At 52.9% G+C, this 21,364-nt stretch overlaps 4 protein-coding genes across 4 annotated transcripts; all 4 read right to left on the bottom strand.

Moving 5' to 3' along the window:
* Positions 1–6,619: 6,619 nt before the first annotated feature.
* On the bottom strand, positions 6,620–6,946 carry LOC133266278 (feather keratin 1-like). The gene has a single exon (XM_061447507.1). The coding sequence runs from the start codon at positions 6,944–6,946 to the stop codon at positions 6,620–6,622; it is 327 nt and encodes a 108-aa protein (XP_061303491.1).
* A 4,372-nt stretch (positions 6,947–11,318) lies between these two features.
* Positions 11,319–11,651, bottom strand: LOC133266277 (feather keratin 1-like). Its single transcript, XM_061447506.1, has one exon. It carries the CDS (start codon positions 11,628–11,630, stop codon positions 11,319–11,321), a length of 312 nt encoding a protein of 103 aa, XP_061303490.1. The 5' UTR covers positions 11,631–11,651.
* Positions 11,652–15,565: 3,914 nt separating this feature from the next.
* Positions 15,566–15,901, bottom strand: LOC133266276 (feather keratin 1-like). The gene has a single exon (XM_061447505.1). It carries the CDS (start codon positions 15,878–15,880, stop codon positions 15,566–15,568), a length of 315 nt encoding a protein of 104 aa, XP_061303489.1. The 5' UTR covers positions 15,881–15,901.
* A 2,589-nt stretch (positions 15,902–18,490) lies between these two features.
* On the bottom strand, positions 18,491–19,206 carry LOC133266347 (feather keratin 1-like). Its single transcript, XM_061447545.1, has 2 exons — positions 19,077–19,206; positions 18,491–18,837 (listed from the first exon to the last, which is right to left on the bottom strand). Exons 1-2 carry the CDS (start codon positions 19,204–19,206, stop codon positions 18,491–18,493), a joined length of 477 nt encoding a protein of 158 aa, XP_061303529.1.
* Between the last annotated feature and the right edge of the window lie 2,158 nt (positions 19,207–21,364).

Genomic DNA, 21,364 nt, shown 5'->3' with positions numbered 1-21,364 from the left:
TAGTGCCACTGCGTGACGCCATTTCTCTGCTCAGTGTTGACAGGTGAAAGTTGATTTGGAGATTAAAGAGGGGTTTGGATGCAGAGATGCTTTACATGGCCACAGAGGTTGGGCCCTGTTAGTGGTGGATTCATGCTGATGGGTTGATGCCTGGCAAGGCCTGCCCCGGTTCATCCAAGGTGAGTGTTTTGCAGGCTGATTGTCAGGTGAGCTGTTTTGTGGTTGGGGAAATTATAGGGAGGTCAGAGGGAGAGCTTTTGGACTGAATGTATGGAAGTCCCTGGGGCATGAAGGTAACCAATAATACTGAGGGAGCTGCCTGTTCTTCTTGGGAGGTGTGTCTTATGTATTTCAGGAGAGTTAATAATGCCTGGAAGTGGTTCCTGAACAGGAGGAAAGAGCTGAATGGCCTCTTCTTTTGAAGAAGACTAGGAAGGCACAACTGGGAAACTAGAAGGTCTTGAGTCTGATCATGTTCCCATGGAAGGTGATGTAGGAAGTCTTCCCAGAAAGGACTGTGAATGCCAGGAAGGACCAGAAATTGAGATGAAGTTCTAGCATATATTTGCAAATGGTAAATCACGCTTGATTGAACTCTGTCTCCTCTCCATGGGAGTGCCCATCATTGTGGATGAGGAGACAGCCATGGCTGGTGCTTCCCTTGAATTTCTTTGTAAAGTCTTTGACCCTTTCACCCCTCACATGCTCATCAACAAGCTGACAAAGTACCTTTTGTGTCTGGTGCCAGTGCACTGGGCTGCTGCGTAGTTGAACGGCTGAGCCCAGCGGTTCGTGATGAGTAGCACAAAGTCCATTTGAGGGCAAGTCTCAAGTAGTGTAGCTCAGGAGTTGTATGTGGGGCCAGCCCTGTTCCACATCCTTAAGGACCGGTCCAATGTGATGGAGTGACCCCACAGCAAGTGGGGAGGCGTGAGGGGTGCTGAGGCTGGGGCAGAGCGTGCTGGAAGAGCCGGGGCAGGGGGGCAGGAGCAGAGGGCAAGGGGCTTGAGGCTCACCTTGTTGAGCGCGCAGGAGAAGGCGTCAGCAGAGGCGAGTGAGGGACAGAGGCTCTGGGCCGGCTTTTATGCTGGTCCTGGAGAGCCTGAGGGGGCTGAGAGAGCCTTTGTGCATGACAGCATGTTTGTGCAAGCAGCTGGTGCATGTCAGATCCTTGCAGGTAATTACCTGTGGTTGTGTTTTCCTTCCAAGAATTCTGGAAGTTCATGTCCTCCTGTTGAGCATGTGTCCTTCTGGCCCTGGCGGCAGCTTTTAAGTACTAGAGACCAAAGGCTTGGTGTTGATGGTGCTTGTCAGGGCAATTTGCAGAACATGCAGCAAAAGCTTTGGAGAGGTGGGGTTGTCATCATTGGTGTCATCCTGTGACACTCATGGCTGTGGTTTGTGGCTGGGTTGTGAAGAGGGGGCCCCATGTCCTTGTAGCCCTGGGTCTGTGCTGGCTGTGAGAGGGTGCCCCTTCCATTGCATTAGGTTCCTCCCTGACTTGCTGCAAGGTCAGTAGTCCTGTCTGTAGGCCTGTCCTTTCGTGTTGGGTGAGCTCTATGGGTGTCGTGGTGCCTTTTCATGCTGTAGGGTTGTACTTGTGATGGGTTCACGTGGGAAGTTTCTGTTAGAAGATGCAAGAAGCTTCCCCCATGTCTCAAAGAGGAGGGCCCTGGCTTTGTGCTGAATGAAGCTGGAACAGCTTTAGTAGAAGAAAGGGTGAGGAGGTGTCAGAGACCTGTATGCAGGAGAACTTTATTGAGGCAAAAGAGTGAAAAAGTACAGGCATAATGTGGAAGAGAGCTGTCTCAGGTGCAAGAAGGGTGCCCATGCACTGAGGTCTTCTGTTTGCCACAGAGCTTGTCAGAGCTTTGAGGTCTTCCTGACTTGCCTGGTGTGGAGCGCAGTGGAGGTCCCCTCATGATATTTAGCCAGTGAGATGCAGTTTTCAGCACACAGTTCTGGACATAGCTGACAGGGTGATGCAAAGAAGGAATTTGAAGACGAGGAGGAAGTCTGGGAGTTGCCAGGCAGCCTGGTCTGTCCCTTTCCCTGCTTTCCTTGTGCCTTAAGAGAAGGAGCTGCGGAAGGTGTGTGGATGTCCCTGAATTGCCCCAGAGGTGCATCCACGATCTGTGTCTCTGCTTCTAGGACGTACTTGAGTGGTTTGGGGAATGTTGTCTAGGGCCCTTAGCTGGTGTTGCAGCCTCTCCCTGTGTGACCTCAGAGCAGAGGGATGTTGGCTTGGGGTCTCCTGCGCAGATGCTCCAGAGCCTCTGCAGCAGGGATGATGGTGGTCAGGAGACCTCCTTCATGAGCCACTGTGGAGCCTGCAGTGAAGAGCAGCTGGTGGCCTGAGCTTCCCCTCAAGGCAGCATCTGGGGACTGCATAGCATGACACCATGGCCTGGGGACTCTGACGTGTGTGGAATGGGGTGCGTGCAGCAAGAAGGTCAGTGCTACAAACACCTAAACTTCTGTCAGATGAGGACCACCGAGTAAGGAGGTCCGTAGTGCATGGGCTATCCATAGTCCTTGTAGCATGTGGGGATGGGGCCATGAGTCCCTGTGTTGGTGGCCTTGGAACCCTCCATGAGTAGTCTCATGAGCCTGGGGAGACATCATCACCGTAATGCTCAGGAGGGTGTTGTTATGCTCAAGACTTAGTTTGAGGCAGTGGTGGGCTTGTGTCACATTGTGGAAGCACCCCAGATGCCAGTCTTTATTTGTGATGGTTACCTGTTTCCCAGGAAAATCCATGTGGCCTTTTTCATCCACACTGATGGCCTGTTGAGCCCTAACTTTGTGCTGCATGAGGTTGGAAGAGCTTCAGTTGCAGAAAGGAAGAGGAGGGGTCATAGGCTGGGATGCAGGAGAGCTTTATTGAGGCAACAGAGTGAAAAGGTGCAAGCATAACGTGGAAGAGAGCTGTTCTGACGTGCAAGCAGGGAAACCATCAACTGCGGTCTTCTGTTTGCAGTAGCTTTTGTCACAGTACTGAGGTCTTCCTACCCGAAACTGGGAGTTGACAACTGGAGGTTCCCCGATGATTTTTTAGCTTGTGAGATGCTGTTTGTGGTTCACGGTACTGGACATAGTAGATGGGTGGATGCAAAGAAGGAAGTGTGTGAAGAGGAGAGGTCCACGGGGCATGTTACTAGGCAGCATGTTCTGTCCCCTTCCCTGCTTGCTTTGTGCCATGAGAGAAGGAGCTGCAGAAGGTGAGCTGATGTGCCAGCATTACCACGGATGCGCATCCACAATCCCTGTTGTTGCTTCCAGGATGTGGGTGGTTTCAGTGAGGTGAGGTGGTGAGAGGCCTTACAGATGGAGGCTTTCACCTTATTCTTCCCCCCCCATCCTCTTTTGGAAGAGGAGTGATAGAGCACTTGCTCAGTGAGCACTTGTTGCCCAGCCAAGCTCCACTCAGAGGCACCCATCTTTGCAGCCGAGCTGGGTCACAGGCTTGGTCCTGCACTTGTCCCCAGTGCCCCATGCAGGGCCTTGCTGGACCAAGGTGGGGAGGATTGTGACCTCAGAGTGGGGACTTTGTTTGTGACCTCAGAGCAGAAGGGTGGTATCTTGGGGTCCCCTGCAGAGGTGGTCCAGAGACTCTGCAGCAGGGAGGATGGTGGTCGGGAGACCCCCTGCGTGGGTCTCTGCTGGGCTTTTCAATGAAGAGTTGCTGATGGCTTGGGGAACCTCCAAGTCATCATTTGTGAACTCTACAGCAAGGTGAGACCAGGGCCAGGGAACTCTGGCGTGTGTAGAATGGGGACCTTTCATCCAGAAGGTCAGTGAAACAAGGACACCCACCTGAGTCAGAAGAGGATCTCAGAGCAGGAAGGGTGGTGACCTGCACACACTGCATGGGATACCCAAGGTCCTTGCAGCAAGGGGGACGGGACCATGATTCTCTCAGTGGGTGGCCGTGGGACTCCATCCAAATGGTCTCGTGAGTCTGTGGTGGTTCCATCAGAGGCATGCTCATGGCAGTGTTGTCATGTTCAAGACTGTCTTTGAGCCAGAACTTGCTCAAACCTCTATCACGTTGTGAAAGCACCCCAGGTGCCAGCCGTTGTTGGTTGTGATGGTATATTTCCCAGGAGAATTTTGGTGGCCTTTTTCACTCACACTGACTGCCTGTTGAGCCCTGGCTTTGTGCTGCGTGAAGTCGGAAGAGTCATGGTAGAAGAATGGGAAAGAGGTGTCAGAGGTTGGGATGCAGAACTTTATTGAGACAAAAGCATGAAGATATACAAGCATAAGGAGGAAGAGAGGTGAGGTGCAAGTATGGTGACCATGCACTGCGGTCTTCTGCATGCAGTAGATTCTGTCAGAGCAGTGAGGTCTTTCAGTCTTGACTGGGGAGAAACCCACTGGAGGTCCCCTACTGCTGATTAGCCTGTAAGATGCTGGTGGAGCACACAGTACTACACACAGTAGATGGGGTGGTGCAGAGGAGGAATTTGGAGAAGAAGAAGAAGACATCCATGGGCCATGTTACCAGGCAGCCTGGTCGGGCCCCTTCCCTGCTTGCTTTGTGCCACAGGAGAAGGAATTGTGGAAGGTGAACTGGTGTGCCAGCATTACCCCAGACGTGCTTCCACTATCTGTGTCTGTGCTTCTAGAATGTACGTGAGTGGTTTCAGGCATGTTGTCAATGGCCCTAGGCAGATGTATCCCCTTCCTCTGCCGTAGCAGCCCAGGCCTCCGAAGCTGTAGCCAAGGCCGTAGCCGAAGCCCCCAGAGGAGACGGGCACTCCCTGGGCGCTGAGGACGTTGTCCACAGCAGCGGATGAGGAGGATCCGACAGCGGTGCTCTGGGGGAAGGAGCTGAGGATGGGTCACTGGCTGTAGTGGGTTTAGGTGGAAATGTTTTGGTAGCCATTGGGCTGCTATGTTGGTTCTGTGTGAAGATGCCCGAAGCTTTTTCCAAGTCCAATAGAGACTGCTGGAAGGACTCAGATAAGTTCGTGGAGGGCTGTTTCCTGTGGAAGAGGCCCCGTGATGGAGGAGGGCAAGAGTGTAAGGGGGAAGGAAGAGCAGAGACAGTGTGGAGTGAACTAACCACAATTCCCATTCCATCTCTCTGTGCTATTTTGCACAAGGGAGTAAGTAATTTGGAAGGGAAGATGAACCCTGAAGAAGGGAGAGTTTGGGGGAAGGTTTTTTAATAATTGTGTTTATTTCTCTTAATTCTGCTTTGACTTTTGATAAATTAATTTCACTGAGTCAAGTCTGTTTTGCTGCTGCTGGGACGTGGTGTGTGATCTCCTTGTCCTTGTGTCTACTTAGGATATTCTCCCCCTACCCGATTGAGGCAGAATAGTGCTAAAGCCGCTCACTGAGCACTTGGTGCCCAGCCAAGGTCAAACCACCTCAGAGCCTCATCTTCACGGGAGAACAGGGGTACAGGCTTGTTCCTCCACCTTGTTCCGAGTGCCCATTCAGGGCCCCATTGAGCCAATGTAAGGAGGATTGTGACCTCACACTGGGGGCTTTCTGTGTGACCTCAGAGCAGAGGGATCTTGGCTTTGGGGTCCCCTGTAGATTTGTTCCAGAAACAGAGCAGCAAGGAGGATGATCGGCCCAAAGACTGCTTGCACTGTTGGAGCCTTCAGTGATGAGAGGCTGGTACCCTCTGTGCATCCTGCTAAGGCATCATTTGTGGACCCCATAGCAAGCTGAGACCATGAGCTGTGGACTCTGACATGGATGGAATGGGGAAAATGCAGCCAGAAAGTCAGTGTAACAGGAACACACCCCTGGGTAAGAGAAGGATCCCAGAGCAGGACGGTGGTCACCTGGGCACCCTGCATAGGATACCCATGCTCTTGGAAGCAGTCAGTGACAGAGCGCTGAGTTCCTTTGTGGTTGGCCCTGGGACTGCATTCAGATGTTCTCATGAGCCTGGGGTGATTCCATAAGAGTCGTGCACAGGGGAGCAATGTCATGTTCAATGCTTTCTTTGTGGCAGTAATGAGCTTCTGTCCCATTTGGGTAGGCTTCCATGGGTCAGTCTGTTTTGTTGCTGGTTGTGGTGGCATATTTTCTAGAAAAAACTTTGTGGCTCTTCTTCACTCACTCTAATGGCCTGTTGAACCCTGGCTTTGTGCTGCGTGGAGTTGGAAGACCCTTGATAGAGGAAAAGGAGAGGAGGTGTCACAGGCTTGGATGCAGAAGAACTTTATTGTGACAAGAGTGAAAATGTAAAAGCATGAAGTGGTAGAGAGCTGGTCTAAGGTGCGAGTACAGTGACAGTCCTCTGAGATTTTCTGTTTGCAGTAGATTTTGTCAGAACACTGAGGTTGTCCTGCCTTGAATTGGGGCAGTCCCTTGAATCTTTCTTAGCTTGTGAGATGCTGGTTGTGCCAGAGAGTACTGGACATAGGAGATGGTTGATGCAGAAAAGGAAGTAAGAGAACAGGAGGAGGTCCATGGGGCATATTACCATCAGCGCAGGCTGGGCCCCTGCCCTGCTACCTTTCTTGATGCCTTGAGAGCAGAACCTGTGGACAGCAAATATATGTGTCTAAAACAGTCTGGGAGTGCATCCTCAGTCTTTTGCGCTGCTTAAAGGGTGTTGTTGCTGTTGTCAGGGTGTTGTCAAGGGCACTTAGCAGATGTCGCAGCCTCTTCCCCTTCCGTAGGAGCCCAGGCCTCCGAAGCCGTAGCCGAAGCCGTAGCCAAGGCCGTAGCCGAAGCCCCCAGAGGAGACGGGCACTCCCTGGGCGCTGAGGACGTTGCCCACGGCAGCGGATGAGGAGGATCCGACGGCGGTGCTCTGGGGGAAGGAGCTGAGGATGGGTCCTGGCAGGGTGACCAGCACGGCGGGAGGCTGGATGACGACACGGGAGTCCTCGCACTGCCTGACACAGGGCTCGTTGCAGCTGTTGGCCAGCGGGGTGGGTCCGCAGGGGCGGCAGAGGTCGTAGCAGGCCATGTCTGTGGTGTGGAGGGGCCCTGGAAGACTAAAGGAGAGGAGAGAATGGAAGAGAGGGTGTGGGGAGAGCGGAGGACTTGGGGGTGCAAGGGGCGGTGGTGCAGGAGGGGGAGGCTGTGGGGAGGCTGGTGTCGGGCTGTGGGGCTGGGGAGGCGTGAGGGGTGCTGAGGCTGGGGCAGAGCGTGCTGGAAGAGCCGGGGCAGGGGGGCAGGAGCAGAGGGCAAGGGGCTTGAGGCTCACCTTGTTGAGCGCGCAGGAGAAGGCGTCAGCAGAGGCGAGTGAGGGACAGAGGCTCTGGGCCGGCTTTTATGCTGGTCCCTGAGAGGCGGGACAGCCTTTGCGCATGGCAGCATTTGTCAGCAAGCAGCTGGTGCGTGCCACAGCCTGGCAAGTCATGAGCTGTGTTTGTGTTTTCCTTCCCAGAACACTCCCTTTGCATGTCCTCCTGCTGAGGACGTGTCCATCTGGCCCTGGCGGCCGCTTTGAAGTGTAATAATTTAAGGCCAAATACTTCGTGTTTGTGCTGCTTTTTGGGACACTCGGCAGAAGTTGCAACCAAAGTGCTTGAGAGGTGGGGTGGTGTGAGTGAGGTCATCCTGTGGCACTCATTAGGTGTGGTTTGCAAGTGCGTTGTGAAGTGGGGGCCCCATGTCATCACAGCCCTGTCAGGCTGGACTGGGCTTTAGAGCTGTGGTGGCTGTGAGGGGCTGCCCCTTCAATTGCATTCAGTCCTTCCCCATCTTGCTGCCAGCTTGATAAGCCTGTCTTCAGGCCTGTCCTTTCCTGTTGGGTGAGCTCTGTGGGTGTCCTGGGTCCCAGTTGTTCTTGTAAGGTTGCCAGCTGATGTACTGGGTTTATGGAGTTAACTTAAGTTTATTTAAGTTATTATGTATTTAACTTAAGTTTATTCAGAGGAAGGAGTGGCAGAAGCAACAAGTGTTGAAATGATCATAATGCTTTTTCTCCATCCCCCTTTGTCATTCTGGGAGAGGGAGTATGTATTTCAGGAGGGGAGCTTAACCTGCAGTAGGGGAGGGCTGGGAGAATCTGTTTAAAAAATTTCTTTTTTTTTTGTTTTTCTCATAATTCTACTCTGTCTTTTGATTTTGATAAATGAATTTCCCCAAGCAAAGTCTGTTCTGGTGGCACAGGAAAACAGTGAGTGATCTCCATGTGGTTACCTCAACTCGGGAGCCTTTTGTCGTATTCTTCTTCTACATAGTAGAGGAAATGATAGAGCAGCTCAGTGAGGACTTTTCACCCAGCCAAGGTTAACGCAGCACAGAGCCCCACGTTTGCAGCAGAGCTGGGTCACAGGCTTATAGAATAGAAAAGATCATAGAAGAGTTTGTGTTGGAAAGGACCTTAAGATCATCTAGTTCCACTCCCCCTGCCATGGGCAGGGACACCTCACACTAAACCATGTCACCCAAGGCTCTGTCCAACCCGGCCTTGAGCATTTCCAGGGATGGAGCATTCACAACTTCCTTGGGCAACCCATTCCAGTGCCTCACCATCCTAACAGTAAAAAATTTCCTTCTTATATCCAATCTAAACTTCCCCTGTCTAAGTTCTAACCCGTTACCCTTGTCCTATCACTACAAACCCTAATGAAGAGTCCCTCCCCGACACCCTTATAGGCTACCTTCAGACACTTGAAGCTGCTCTGAGGTCCCTACACAGCCTTCTCTTCTCCAGGCTGAACAGCCCCAATGTTCCCAGCCTATCTTCAGACAGGAGGTGCTTCACTCCCTGATCATCCTCGTGGCCTCATCTGGGCTTATTCCAACAGTTCCATGTCCTTTTTATGTTGAGGACACCAGAACTGCACACAATACTCCAGGTGAGGTCTCACAAGAGCAGTGTGGAGGGGAGGATCACCCTCTTCAACCTGCTTGTCACGCTCCTTTTGATGCAGCCCAGGATACGGTTGCTTTCTGGGCTGCAAGCGCACACTGAAGCCGGCTCATGTTCATTTTCTCATCAACCAACACCCCCAAGTCCTTCTCCTCAGGGCTGCTCTGAATCTCTTCTCTGCCCAACCTGTAGCTGTGCCTGGGATTGCTCTGACCCAGGTGTAGGACCTTGCACTTGGCTTGGTTAAACCTCATGAGGTTGGCATCAGCCCACCTCACAAGCGCGTCAAGGTCCTTCTGGATGGCATTCCTTCCCTCCAGGGTATCAACTGAACCACACAGCTTGGTGTCATCACGCGCACTCAATCCCACTGTCCATGTCAGCAACAAAGATGTTGAACAGGACCGGTCCCAGCACCGATCCCTGAGGGACACCACTCGTTACTGGTCTTCAGGAGGACATTGAGCCATTGACCACAACTCTTTGTGTGCGGCCATCCAGCCAGTTCTTTATCCACTGAGTGGTCCATCCATCAAATTGATGTCGCTCCAATTTAGAGACAAGGATGTCATGTGGGACAGTGTTGAACGCTTCACACAAGTCCAGGTAGATGACATCAACTGCTCTACCCCTGTCCATCAGTTCTGTAGCCCCATCATAGAGGGCCACCAAATTGGTCAGGCAGGATTTCCCCTTAGTGAAGCCATGCTGGCTGTCACCAAGCACCTTGTTGATTTTCACGTGCCTTAGCATGCCATCCAGGAGAATCTGCTCCAAGATTTTGCCAGGCACAGAGGTGAGACTGACTGGTCTGTAATTCCCCAGGTCATCCGTTTTCCCCTTCTTGAAAATGGGGGTTATATTTCCCTTTTTCCAGTCATTGGGAACTTCACCTTATTGCCATGATTTTTCATATATGATGGCCAGCGGCTTACCAACTTCATTCCCCAGCTCCTTCAGGACCCACGGATGGATCTCATCAGGATCCATGGACTTGTGCACATTTATATTTTAAGATGGTTTTGAACCAGTTCCTCTCCTGCCGTGGGCCCAAGGTCTTCATTCTCAGTCCCTGCCTCTACCTTCCAAGACTTGGGTGGTTTGGTCAGAGCCTTTGCCAGTGAAGACCGAGGCAAAGAAGTCATTCAGAACTTCAGCCTTCTCCAAATCCTGTGTAGCCAGTTCTCCTGAGAGCTTCCTGAGGGGGCCGATGTTGTCCCTAGTCTGTTTTTTGTTTGCTACGTACATGTAGAATCCCTCCAATGTATGGTGTACCTGCTCATGTCACATTTGAACAACTTGTCCAGGAGGATGTTGTGAAGGACAAGAGTTCAACCAGGGCAGATGTCAAGTCTTGTTTGTGGGGAGAAGTGACCCCGTGTAGCATGAATATCTGTGAGACCAATGGGTTAGAAACAGTCTTAGGAGAGAATGACGTTGTGGTCTGTTGTAGAGCAAAGGGACCATGAGACGGCAATGTACCCTTGCAAGAAAAAGGCCCACGAGTCTCCAGGGCTGCATTCAGGGGTTTTGCAGTGCGTAAGGGGAGGGCAGCATCCCCTACTCATCAGAAATGGTGAGGAGAATCCCATGTGGGATTCATTTCTTGGCTCCCCAGTGAGGAAGGACTTGGACTTTCTGGAGCAGGAGCAGTGCAGGGTCACCAAGAGACTGGAGCGTCTGGATCATAAGAGGCTGAGAAGTGAACCATCCCAGAGAGAAGGATGTGCAGGGTGCCCATCATCAATGGGAATAAAGCCGCTGATGGCAGGGAAAGAAGTGGTGGGAATCCAGCTCTTGTCACTGGTGTGCACATGCAGAAGAAGAGGCTGTGGGTATAAGGGGAAAGAGATGGGATTTCATGGGCAAACCAGGCAAGCCTTTTGCCTGTGTGGAAGGGCAAAGAGTGGAAGAGGTGCTGGAGTCTCTGTGCTGTGAGCTACTGAAAACCCAACTGGCCATGGTCTCACACATGCAGCTCTAGTTGTCCTGTTCATGAAAAGGGATTAAGTCAGCTCCTCTGGAGAGGTTCCTGCTGTTGAAAGTGATTCTGAGGAGACTCGGGCTGGGATGCTGGAAACTTTATTGAGACAAAAGTATGAAAATGTAAGAGCAGCAAAAGCACCAAGTGGAAGTGAGACAGTCTGAGGTACAAGGAGTGCGACCATGAGCAGAAGACTTCTGCTTACAGTTCTTCCTGCCCTGCAGCGCAAGCAGCATAGCAGAGGTCCCCCAATGTTCTTTGACTTGTTAGAAGGGGTTTGCAGCAGAGAGTCCTGGGCACAGGCAAAGAGATGATGCAAAGAAGGAAGTAGTACAACAGGAGGAGGTGCAGGGGCAATATTTTCAGGCATCCTGGGCAGGCCCTGTGCGCTGTTTCTTCTCTTGGTGGCTCAAGATGAGGAGCTGTGGACAGCAGGTCCACATGTCAGGAAATGCCCAGAACTGCATCCTCAGACCTTGCCATGGCTTCGAGGGTTTTGGTGGCTGGTTTCATGCGTGTTGTCAAGGGCCCTTAGCAGATGTATCCCCTTCCTCTGCCGTAGCAGCCCAGGCCTCCGAAGCCGTAGCCAAGACCGTAGCCGAAGCCCCCAGAGGAGACGGGCACTCCCTGGGCGCTGAGGACGTTGCCCACGGCAGCGGATGAGGAGGATCCGACGGCGGTGCTCTGGGGGAAGGAGCTGAGGATGGGTCCTGGCAGGGTGACCAGCACGGCGGGAGGCTGGATGACGACGCGGGAGTCCTCGCACTGCCTGACACAGGGCTCGTTGCAGCTGTTGGCCAGCGGGGTGGGTCCGCAGGGGCGGCAGAGGTCGTAGCAGGCCATGTCTGTGGTGTGGAGGGGCCCTGGCAGGGGAGAGGAGAGGAGAGGAGAGAAGAGAGGGTGTGGGGAGAGCAGAGGGCATGGGAGTGCGAGGGGCGGTGGTGCAGGAGGGCGAGGCAGTGGGGAGGCTGGTGTGGGGCTGTGGGGCTGGGGAGGCGTGAGGGGTGCTGAGGCTGGGGCAGAGCGTGCTGGAAGAGCCGGGGCAGGGGGGCAGGAGCAGAGGGCAAGGGGCTTGAGGCTCACCTTGTTGAGCGCGCAGGAGAAGGCGTCAGCAGAGGCGAGTGAGGGACAGAGGCTCTGGGCTGGCTTTTATGCTGGTCCCTGAGAGGCGGGACAGCCTTTGCGCATGGCAGCATTTGTCAGCAAGCAGCTGGTGCGTGCCACAGCCTGGCAAGTCATGAGCTGGGGCGTGTTCTCCTTCCCACAACGCTCCCTTTGCATGTCCTCCTGTTGCGGACGGGTCTTTCTGGCCCTGGCGGCAGCCTTGAAGTGCAAATATTAAAGGCCAAAGTCTTGGTGTTGATGGCGCATTTCCTGACACTTGGCAGAACATGCAACCAAAGCATTGAAGAGGTGGGTTTCTGTGAGTGAGATCATCTCTTACCAATTTTGTGCTGTAGTTTGTGGGTGCCTTGTGAAGAGGTTTCCCGTGTCCTCGTAGCCGTGTCAGGGGAGGGCAGTTTGCAACAGCAGGCTGTGCTCCTGGAAACTCTGCTTGAGATCTGGTTATTCCTGTGATGTGGGGAGCACTTCCAATCTGTCCAAAAGTTTGTGTTGGCCCAGTCGTAGCTCTACCCTCTTTTATGAGTGGCACGTGCGCAGCCTGGCCTCTGGTTTGATGAAGTGCTTGATGTGGGGCACCTTGTAAGGAGACCACCTTTGTAAGGGTGTTCTACTTTGAAATGATGAGTTTTGTGGACAAGGAGAGTGCTGTTCTGTTGTTTACCTCAGTATTTGTGCAAGGCCTTTGATGCTTTCTCCCCTTGCATGGTCAAGGGGTGTGGGGTCACCTGTGTTTGTGGGCAGTTGGCTTGAGTGCTCTCTCAGCAGGTTTAGAGATGATGCAAAATGTGGAGAGAGACTGAGATGCTGGATGGTTGTGCCATGATGTAGAGGGAACGGGTGGTGCTGGAGGATGGGCAGATAGGAATCTCCTGAAGTTCAACAGGAAGAAATGTAAAATTTTCCATGTAGGGAGGAATGGCTCCTGTTGTCAGAACGTACTAGAGCCTGAGATGCTGGAAATCAGCTTTTTTTGAGTAGAGCTTTGTGGGGCTGGTGGAGAACAAGCTCAGGATGGTGCAGCAATGCACCCTTGCAGCAAAACATGCCGAGATTCTACATCTCAGCATTGGGAATAGATTTGCTAGCAGATTGGTGTTGTGGGGGGTGGTAATTGATCTCTTCAATGCTAGTGAGGCTTTGTGTGGAGGCCTAAGTCCAGTCGAAGTTTTCTCCCTAGAAGAAGGACACGGATGTGGTGGAGGCAGTCCAATACAGGACCGCCAAGATGCTGTAGGGAGTGGAAGATCCTTGCTATGAGGAGAAGCTTAGAGAGGTGGGAGGGTTTTTTTCAGGTAGGAGGCGAGGCTGCCCAGGGCAGATGTCATCAATGTGTTTATATCCTGAGTGGGAGGAATTGAAGACAAGGGAGAGAGAATGTTCTCCTCCGTGCCATGTCCAGGGCATGGTGGGAGGTGTAAAGATGTGCCCTTTTCTCTGACAGAGAAGGCAACACGTTTTCGGTGTGATTGTGGTCAAGCAGTGGCATTGGTTGTGCAGGGAGGTTTTGGATTCTCCATCCTTGGAGATACTGAAAACCTGACTGGGTATCTTTGACAGCGTGTTCTTTCTGAATATTCTTGAGGAGGCTGTCCTGAAAGAGATGATCCCCAGAGGTCCCTTGTGCACTAAATGATTCTCTTTGCTATGATTCTGCTTGTTGTGATGCCCAGGTAGCTGTGCTTGGAAAGAGACTTGATGAAGTGTGTGCTGCCATGGGGAGCTTGGGTCAGAGGTGTGGGTAGAAGTGCATTAGCATTTCCAAGGTTTATGGCAAGGGAAGCGCTGGTGTCTGGGCTGGAAGCCCACAGGAGGGTTTTGGAGGGGAATTAATACATTAATGTGGTCTAGTGGATCTTTTCCACCAACTTGGTGGCCTATTGAGCCCTAGCTTGGTGCTGCTCGTGGTTGGTTGAGCACTGGGTGAGGCTTGGATGCAGAAGTTTATTGATGAAGAAAATGGTGAAAAGGCAGGAGAGCCAAGGGAAAGAGTGTAACGTAAAAGTAGGGCAACCATCAGCTGGGTCCCCTGTGTGTAGCAGGTGTTGCCTGAATCCTGAGGTTTTTGTGTCCCACAGAGGGAGCAGTGCACTTGGGATTTCCAGTGTGGTTTAGGGTGTGAGATAGTGTTTGAAGTGGACTAGATCAGGATGAGAAGTGCAGAGAAGGAATTTGGAGAGTAGGTATCTCACCCTGCATCCAGGGGTGGAATGGACACTCTACTAATCCCTGGTGAGCATCAGCTGGAGTTCTGTGTTGAGTAGAAGAGAGACATGGAGCTCCTGGAGCAAGTTGTGGTGCCTGGGAGCAGTTCCAGTAGGCTGGGAGAGAACTCATGCCCCTCATTGTGAAGAAGATCTGGAGGTGCATTCTTAGAAAGTAGAGGCTGTTGAGCCTGACCTCATTCCCACAGAAGGTGACAGAAGAAACCTTCCTGGAGAGCAGTGCCATGCCCTGCAGGGTCAGGGTGACAGGCTATGGATTTAGGTGTGGATTTTGGGAATGGAAATTGTCCTTGACCAACCTCTGTGTCTTCCCTGTAGAAACCACTGGTTGTTGGCATAGGTTAGAGCAGTGTCTATTGTTGAGCTGTCCTTGAAGGAAGCCTTTGTCGCTGTCTCCCATTACACGCTCCTTGTAAGCAGAGAAAGTCTGGGTTGTGAAAGAGCCCAGTGAGGAGGACTGCAAAGTGGCTGAAGGGCTGGCCCCAGAGGCTTGTGGTCTGTGGCAGGAAAAAGGGTTCTGGACTCAAGGGAAAAAAGATGAAATTCCATGGGCAAAGAAGGAAATCCTTTTTCAGTGTAAGGAAAGTCAATGAGTGGAAGAGGTTGTGAAGTCTCCAAGGTGGAAGCTACTGACAACCCAACTGTCCATGTCTAAGACAAGCTGCTGTAGCTGGACACTCTAGCTACTAACTCTAACTTGAGTTAGTCAAGTGTGTGCTGGTAGTCAAGGTATGCAGAGGGGAGCGTTACCACATCAAATCATTTCTTTGAGCCAGTGGATGGGCATGTGTCATGTTCTGGAAGGCCTCCACCTGCCACTGTATATTGTTGCTGGGTGTCCTGCCATTTATCCTAGGAGATGACTAGTGGCCCTTTTCCACCACACCTAATGGCCTGTTGAGACCTGACTTTTGATGGGTGAAGGTGGATGATCCTTGGTAAAAGAAAGGAAAAGGAGGCTTTTCAGACTGGGATGCAGGAGGACTTTATTGAGGAAACAGGGTTGAGAAGTCAGAATCACCAAGTGGAAGAAAGAGGATCTGATGTGCAAGTAGAGTGGCCATCGGTCAAGGTCTTCTGCTTGCAGAAGACTATGCCAGAGTATCAAGGCCTTCCTACTTTGCAGAAGGAGCAGATCCCTGAAGATTCCCCCAGTGTTTTCTGCCCTTTGAGATGCTTTTAATAGCAGAAAGTACTGAACATCACCAAAGGAATGATGCACAGAAGGAAGTGTAAAAAGAGGAGGATCTATGCGATATGATGCAAAGAGGCTGGTCTGGCCCCCAGCCCTGCTTCCTCTCCTGGTACCTTGAGATTAGAAGCTGCTGTGGGCAGGCCCACTCATCAAAACCAGCAGAGACATGCATCTTCAGTCCATGTCTTTGCTTCTCGAATGTATGTGAGGGGTTTCAGGCATCTTGTGAGGGGCCCTTAGCAGATGTTGTATCCCCTTCCTCTGCCGTAGCAGCCCAGGCCTCCAAAGCCGTAGCCAAGGCCGTAGCCGAAGCCCCCAGAGGAGACGGGCACTCCCTGGGCGCTGAGGACGTTGCCCACGGCAGCGGATGAGGAGGATCCGACGGCGGTGCTCTGGGGGAAGGAGCTGAGGATGGGTCCTGGCAGGGTGACCAGCACGGTGGAAGGCTGGATGACGACGCGGGAGTCCTCGCACTGCCTGACACAGGGCTCGTTGCAGCTGTTGGCCAGCGGGGTGGGTCCGCAGGGGCGGCAGAGATTGTAGCAGGCCATGTCTGTGGTGTGGAGGGGCCCTGGCAGGGGACAGGAGAGGAGAGAATGGAAGAGAGGGTGTGGGGAGAGCGGAGGCCGTGGGGGTGCGAGGGGCAGTGGTGCAGGAGGGCGAGGCAGTGGGGAGGCTGGAGTGGGGCTGTGGGTCTGTGGTGCTGGGGAGGTGTGAGGGGTGCTGAGGCTGGGGCAGAGCGTGCTGGAAGAGCCGGGGCTGGGGGGCAGGAGCAGAGGGCAAGGGGCTTGAGGCTCACCTTGTTGAGCGTGCAGGAGAAGGCGTCAGCAGAGGCGAGTGAGGGACAGAGGCTCTGGGCCGGCTTTTATGTTGGTCCTGGAGTGCCTGAGGGGGCTGAGACAGTGTTTGTGCATGACAGCATGTTTGTGCAAGCAGCTGGTGCATGTCAGATCCTCACAAGCAATTAGTTGTGGTTGTGTTTTCCTTCCAAGAATTCTGGAAGTTCATGTCCTCCTGTTGAGGACGTGTCCTTCAGGCTCTGGCAGCAGCTTTCAAGTATTAGAGACCAAAGGCTTGGTGTTGATGGTGCATGTCAGGGCGTTTGGCAGAACATGCAACAAAAGTATTGGAGTGATGGGGGTGTCATCATTGATGTCATCCTGTGGCACTCATGGCTGTGGTTTGTGGCTGGGTTGTGAAGAGGGGGCCCCATGTCCTTGCAGCCCTGGGGCTGTGCTGGCTATGAGAGGCTGCCCCTTCCATTGCATTAGGTTCTGCCCTGACTTGCTGCCAGATCACTAATCCTGTCTGTAGGCCTGTCCTTTCCTGTTGGGTGAGCTCTATGGGTGTCGTGGTGCCTTTTTATGCTTGTAAGGTTGTACTTGTGATGGGTTCACCTCAGAAGGTTCTGTTAAAAGTTGCAAGAAGCTTCCCCCATGTCTCAAAGAGCCTGTTTGAAAAACACGCATTGAGTAAGTTCATGGAACGCTGTTTCTCTTGGGAGTCCAAGATGGAGAAAAGAAAGAGAGTGAGGACCAAAGGGGATTAGCAACAATGTGTGTTGAACTGACTACAACCCCCATTTCAAATCCACATTTGCAGCTTTGGGGAAAGGAATATGTAATTCATGAGGGAAGGAGAACCTTGAAGAAGGTTTGGGGAAGGTGTTTCAAGATTTGGTTTTATTTCTCTTAATTCTACTCTGACTTTTTGAAAATTAATATAACTTTGATAAATTAAATTAATTTCCCCAGCGCAGTCTGTTTTGCTATCACTGGAGTGATCTCCTGCCTGTGAGTGATCTCCATGTCCTTATCTTAGTTCGGGAGCCTTTTGTCGTATTCCTGTCCCCATGTCCACTTCACGAAGAGGAGTGATAGAGCAGCTCAGTGAGCACATGGTGCCCAACCAAAGTCTACCAACCACAGAGCCCCATCTTTGCCGCAGAGCTGGTCACAGACTTGTTCCTGCACTTGTCCACAGTAGGTCATGCAGAGACCCATTGAGCCAAGGTGAGGAGGACTGTGACGTCATACTGGTGTTTTCTGTGTGACCTCAGAGCAGAGGGATGGTGGCTTGGGGTCCCCTGCAGAGGTGGTCCAGAGACTTTGCAGGAGGGAGTATGATGGTCAGGAGACCTTCTGTGTGGGTCAGTGTTGGAGCCTGCAGGGAAGAGGGGCTGGTGGTTGGGGAACCTCCAAGGCAGCATCTGTGGACCCCACAGCAAGGTGAGACCATGGCCTGGGTACACTGGCATGTTTGGAATGGAGACCAAGCAGCCAGGTGGTCAGTGCAGCATCGACCCACACCTGGGTCAGAGGAGGATCTCAGAGCCAGGAGAGTGGTGACTTGGGCACACTGTATTGGCTACCCATGGTCATTCCAGCAAGTGGGGACCAGGCCATGAGTTCCTGTGTGGGTGGCCCTGGGACTCCACGTGAAAGATCTCATGAGTTTATGGTGACTCCGTCAGAGGCGTTCTCATGGGAGGGTTGCCATGTTCAAGACTGTCTTTGAGCCAGCACTTGCTCAAACCTCTGTCACCTTGTGAAAGCAACCCAGGTGCCAGTGTTTGTTGGTTGTGGTGGTATATTTCCCAGGAGAATTTTGGTGGCCTTTTTCAATCACACTGACGGCGTGTTGAGCCCTGACTTTGTGCTGCATGAAGTTGGAAGAGCCATGGTAGAAGAATGGGGAAGAGGTGTCAGCGGTTGGGATGCAGAACTTTATTGAGACAAAAGCATGAAGATATACAAGCATAAGGAGGAAGAGAGGTGAGGTGCAAGTATGGTGACCATGCACTGAGGTCTTCTGTATGCAGTAGATTCTGTCAGAGCAGTGAGGTCTTTCAGTCTTCACTGGGGAGAAACCCACTGAAGGTCCCCCGCTGCTGATTAGCCTGTAAGATGCTGGTGGGGCACACAGTACTGCACACAGCAGATGGGGTGGTGCGGAGAAGGAATTTGGAGAAGAGGAAGACATCCATGGGCCATGTTACCAGGCAGCCTGGTCGGGCCCCTTCCCTGCTTGCTCTGTGCCACAAGAGAAGCAGCTGAGGAAGGTGAACTGCTGTGCCAGCATTACCCCAGACGTGCATCCTCAGTCCATGTCTTTGCTTCTTGAATGTATGTGAGTGGTTTCAGGCGTGTTGTCAAGGGCCCTTAGCAGATGTTGTATCCCCTTCCTCTGCCGTAGCAGCCCAGGCCTCCAAAGCCGTAGCCAAGGCCGTAGCCGAAGCCCCCAGAGGAGACGGGCACTCCCTGGGCGCTGAGGACGTTGCCCACGGCAGCAGATGAGGAGGATCCGACGGCGGTGCTCTGGGGGAAGGAGCTGAGGATGGGTCCTGGCAGGGTGACCAGCACGGCGGGAGGCTGGATGACGACGCGGGAGTCCTCGCACTGCCTGACACAGGGCTCGTTGCAGCTGTTGGCCAGCGGGGTGGGTCCGCAGGGGCGGCAGAGGTCGTAGCAGGCCATGTCTGTGGTGTGGAGGGGCCCTGGCAGGGGAGAGGAGAGGAGAGGAGAGGAGAGGAGAGAATGGAAGAGAGGGTGTGGGGAGAGCGGCGTGTGTGGGGGTGCGAGGGGTTGTGGTGCGGGAGGGCGAGGCATTGGGGAGGCTGGTGTGGGGCTGTGGGGCTGGGGAGGTGTGAGGGGTGCTGAGGCTGGGGCAGAGCGTGCTGGAAGAGCCGGGGCAGGGGGGCAGGAGCAGAGGGCAAGGGGCTTGAGGCTCACCTTGTTGAGCGCGCAGGAGAAGGCGTCAGCAGAGGCGAGTGAGGGACAGAGGCTCTGGGCCGGCTTTTATGCTGGTCCTGGAGAGCCTGAGGGGGCTGAGAGAGCCTTTGTGCATGACAGCATGTTTGTGCAAGCAGCTGGTGCATGTCAGATCCTTGCAGGTAATTACCTGTGGTTGTGTTTTCCTTCCAAGAATTCTGGAAGTTCATGTCCTCCTGTTGAGCATGTGTCCTTCTGGCCCTGGCGGCAGCTTTTAAGTACTAGAGACCAAAGGCTTGGTGTTGATGGTGCTTGTCAGGGCAATTTGCAGAACATGCAGCAAAAGCTTTGGAGAGGTGGGGTTGTCATCATTGGTGTCATCCTGTGACACTCATGGCTGTGGTTTGTGGCTGGGTTGTGAAGAGGGGGCCCCATGTCCTTGTAGCCCTGGGTCTGTGCTGGCTGTGAGAGGGTGCCCCTTCCATTGCATTAGGTTCCTCCCTGACTTGCTGCAAGGTCAGTAGTCCTGTCTGTAGGCCTGTCCTTTCGTGTTGGGTGAGCTCTATGGGTGTCGTGGTGCCTTTTCATGCTGTAGGGTTGTACTTGTGATGGGTTCACGTGGGAAGTTTCTGTTAGAAGATGCAAGAAGCTTCCCCCATGTCTCAAAGAGGAGGGCCCTGGCTTTGTGCTGAATGAAGCTGGAACAGCTTTAGTAGAAGAAAGGGTGAGGAGGTGTCAGAGACCTGTATGCAGGAGAACTTTATTGAGGCAAAAGAGTGAAAAAGTACAGGCATAATGTGGAAGAGAGCTGTCTCAGGTGCAAGAAGGGTGCCCATGCACTGAGGTCTTCTGTTTGCCACAGAGCTTGTCAGAGCTTTGAGGTCTTCCTGACTTGCCTGGTGTGGAGCGCAGTGGAGGTCCCCTCATGATATTTAGCCAGTGAGATGCAGTTTTCAGCACACAGTTCTGGACATAGCTGACAGGGTGATGCAAAGAAGGAATTTGAAGACGAGGAGGAAGTCTGGGAGTTGCCAGGCAGCCTGGTCTGTCCCCTTCCCTGCTTTCCTTGTGCCTTAAGAGAAGGAGCTGCGGAAGGTGTGTGGATGTCCCTGAATTGCCCCAGAGGTGCATCCACGATCTGTGTCTCTGCTTCTAGGACGTACTTGAGTGGTTTTGGGAATGTTGTCTAGGGCCCTTAGCTGGTGTTGCAGCCTCTTCCTGTGTGACCTCAGAGCAGAGGGATGTTGGCTTGGGGTCTCCTGCGCAGATGCTCCAGAGCCTCTGCAGCAGGGATGATGGTGGTCAGGAGACCTCCTTCATGAGCCACTGTGGAGCCTGCAGTGAAGAGCAGCTGGTGGCCTGAGCTTCCCCCCAAGGCAGCATCTGGGGACTGCATAGCATGACACCATGGCCTGGGGACTCTGACGTGTGTGGAATGGGGTGCGTGCAGCAAGAAGGTCAGTGCTACAAACACCTAAACTTCTGTCAGATGAGGACCACCGAGTAAGGAGGTCCGTAGTGCATGGGCTATCCATAGTCCTTGTAGCATGTGGGGATGGGGCCATGAGTCCCTGTGTTGGTGGCCTTGGAACCCTCCATGAGTAGTCTCATGAGCCTGGGGAGACATCATCACCGTAATGCTCAGGAGGGTGTTGTTATGCTCAAGACTTAGTTTGAGGCAGTGGTGGGCTTGTGTCACATTGTGGAAGCACCCCAGATGCCAGTCTTTATTTGTGATGGTTACCTGTTTCCCAGGAAAATCCATGTGGCCTTTTTCATCCACACTGATGGCCTGTTGAGCCCTAACTTTGTGCTGCATGAGGTTGGAAGAGCTTCAGTTGCAGAAAGGAAGAGGAGGGGTCATAGGCTGGGATGCAGGAGAGCTTTATTGAGGCAACAGAGTGAAAAGGTGCAAGCATAACGTGGAAGAGAGCTGTTCTGACGTGCAAGCAGGGAAACCATCAACTGCGGTCTTCTGTTTGCAGTAGCTTTTGTCACAGTACTGAGGTCTTCCTACCCGAAACTGGGAGTTGACAACTGGAGGTTCCCCGATGATTTTTTAGCTTGTGAGATGCTGTTTGTGGTTCACGGTACTGGACATAGTAGATGGGTGGATGCAAAGAAGGAAGTGTGTGAAGAAGAGAGGTCCACGGGGCATGTTACTAGGCAGCATGTTCTGTCCCCTTCCCTGCTTGCTTTGTGCCATGAGAGAAGGAGCTGCAGAAGGTGAGCTGATGTGCCAGCATTACCACGGATGCGCATCCACAATCCCTGTTGTTGCTTCCAGGATGTGGGTGGTTTCAGTGAGGTGAGGTGGTGAGAGGC

This window comes from Pezoporus flaviventris, unplaced genomic scaffold, assembly GCF_033815535.1.
Source record: "Pezoporus flaviventris isolate CSIRO_AGI_PZ_B2104156 unplaced genomic scaffold, CSIRO_AGI_Pfla_v1 ptg000007l, whole genome shotgun sequence".
Lineage (NCBI taxonomy): Eukaryota > Metazoa > Chordata > Aves > Psittaciformes > Psittacidae > Pezoporus > Pezoporus flaviventris.
The sequence above is the reverse complement of the archived record's forward strand: the minus strand, read 5'-3'. Positions and strand labels throughout refer to the sequence as shown.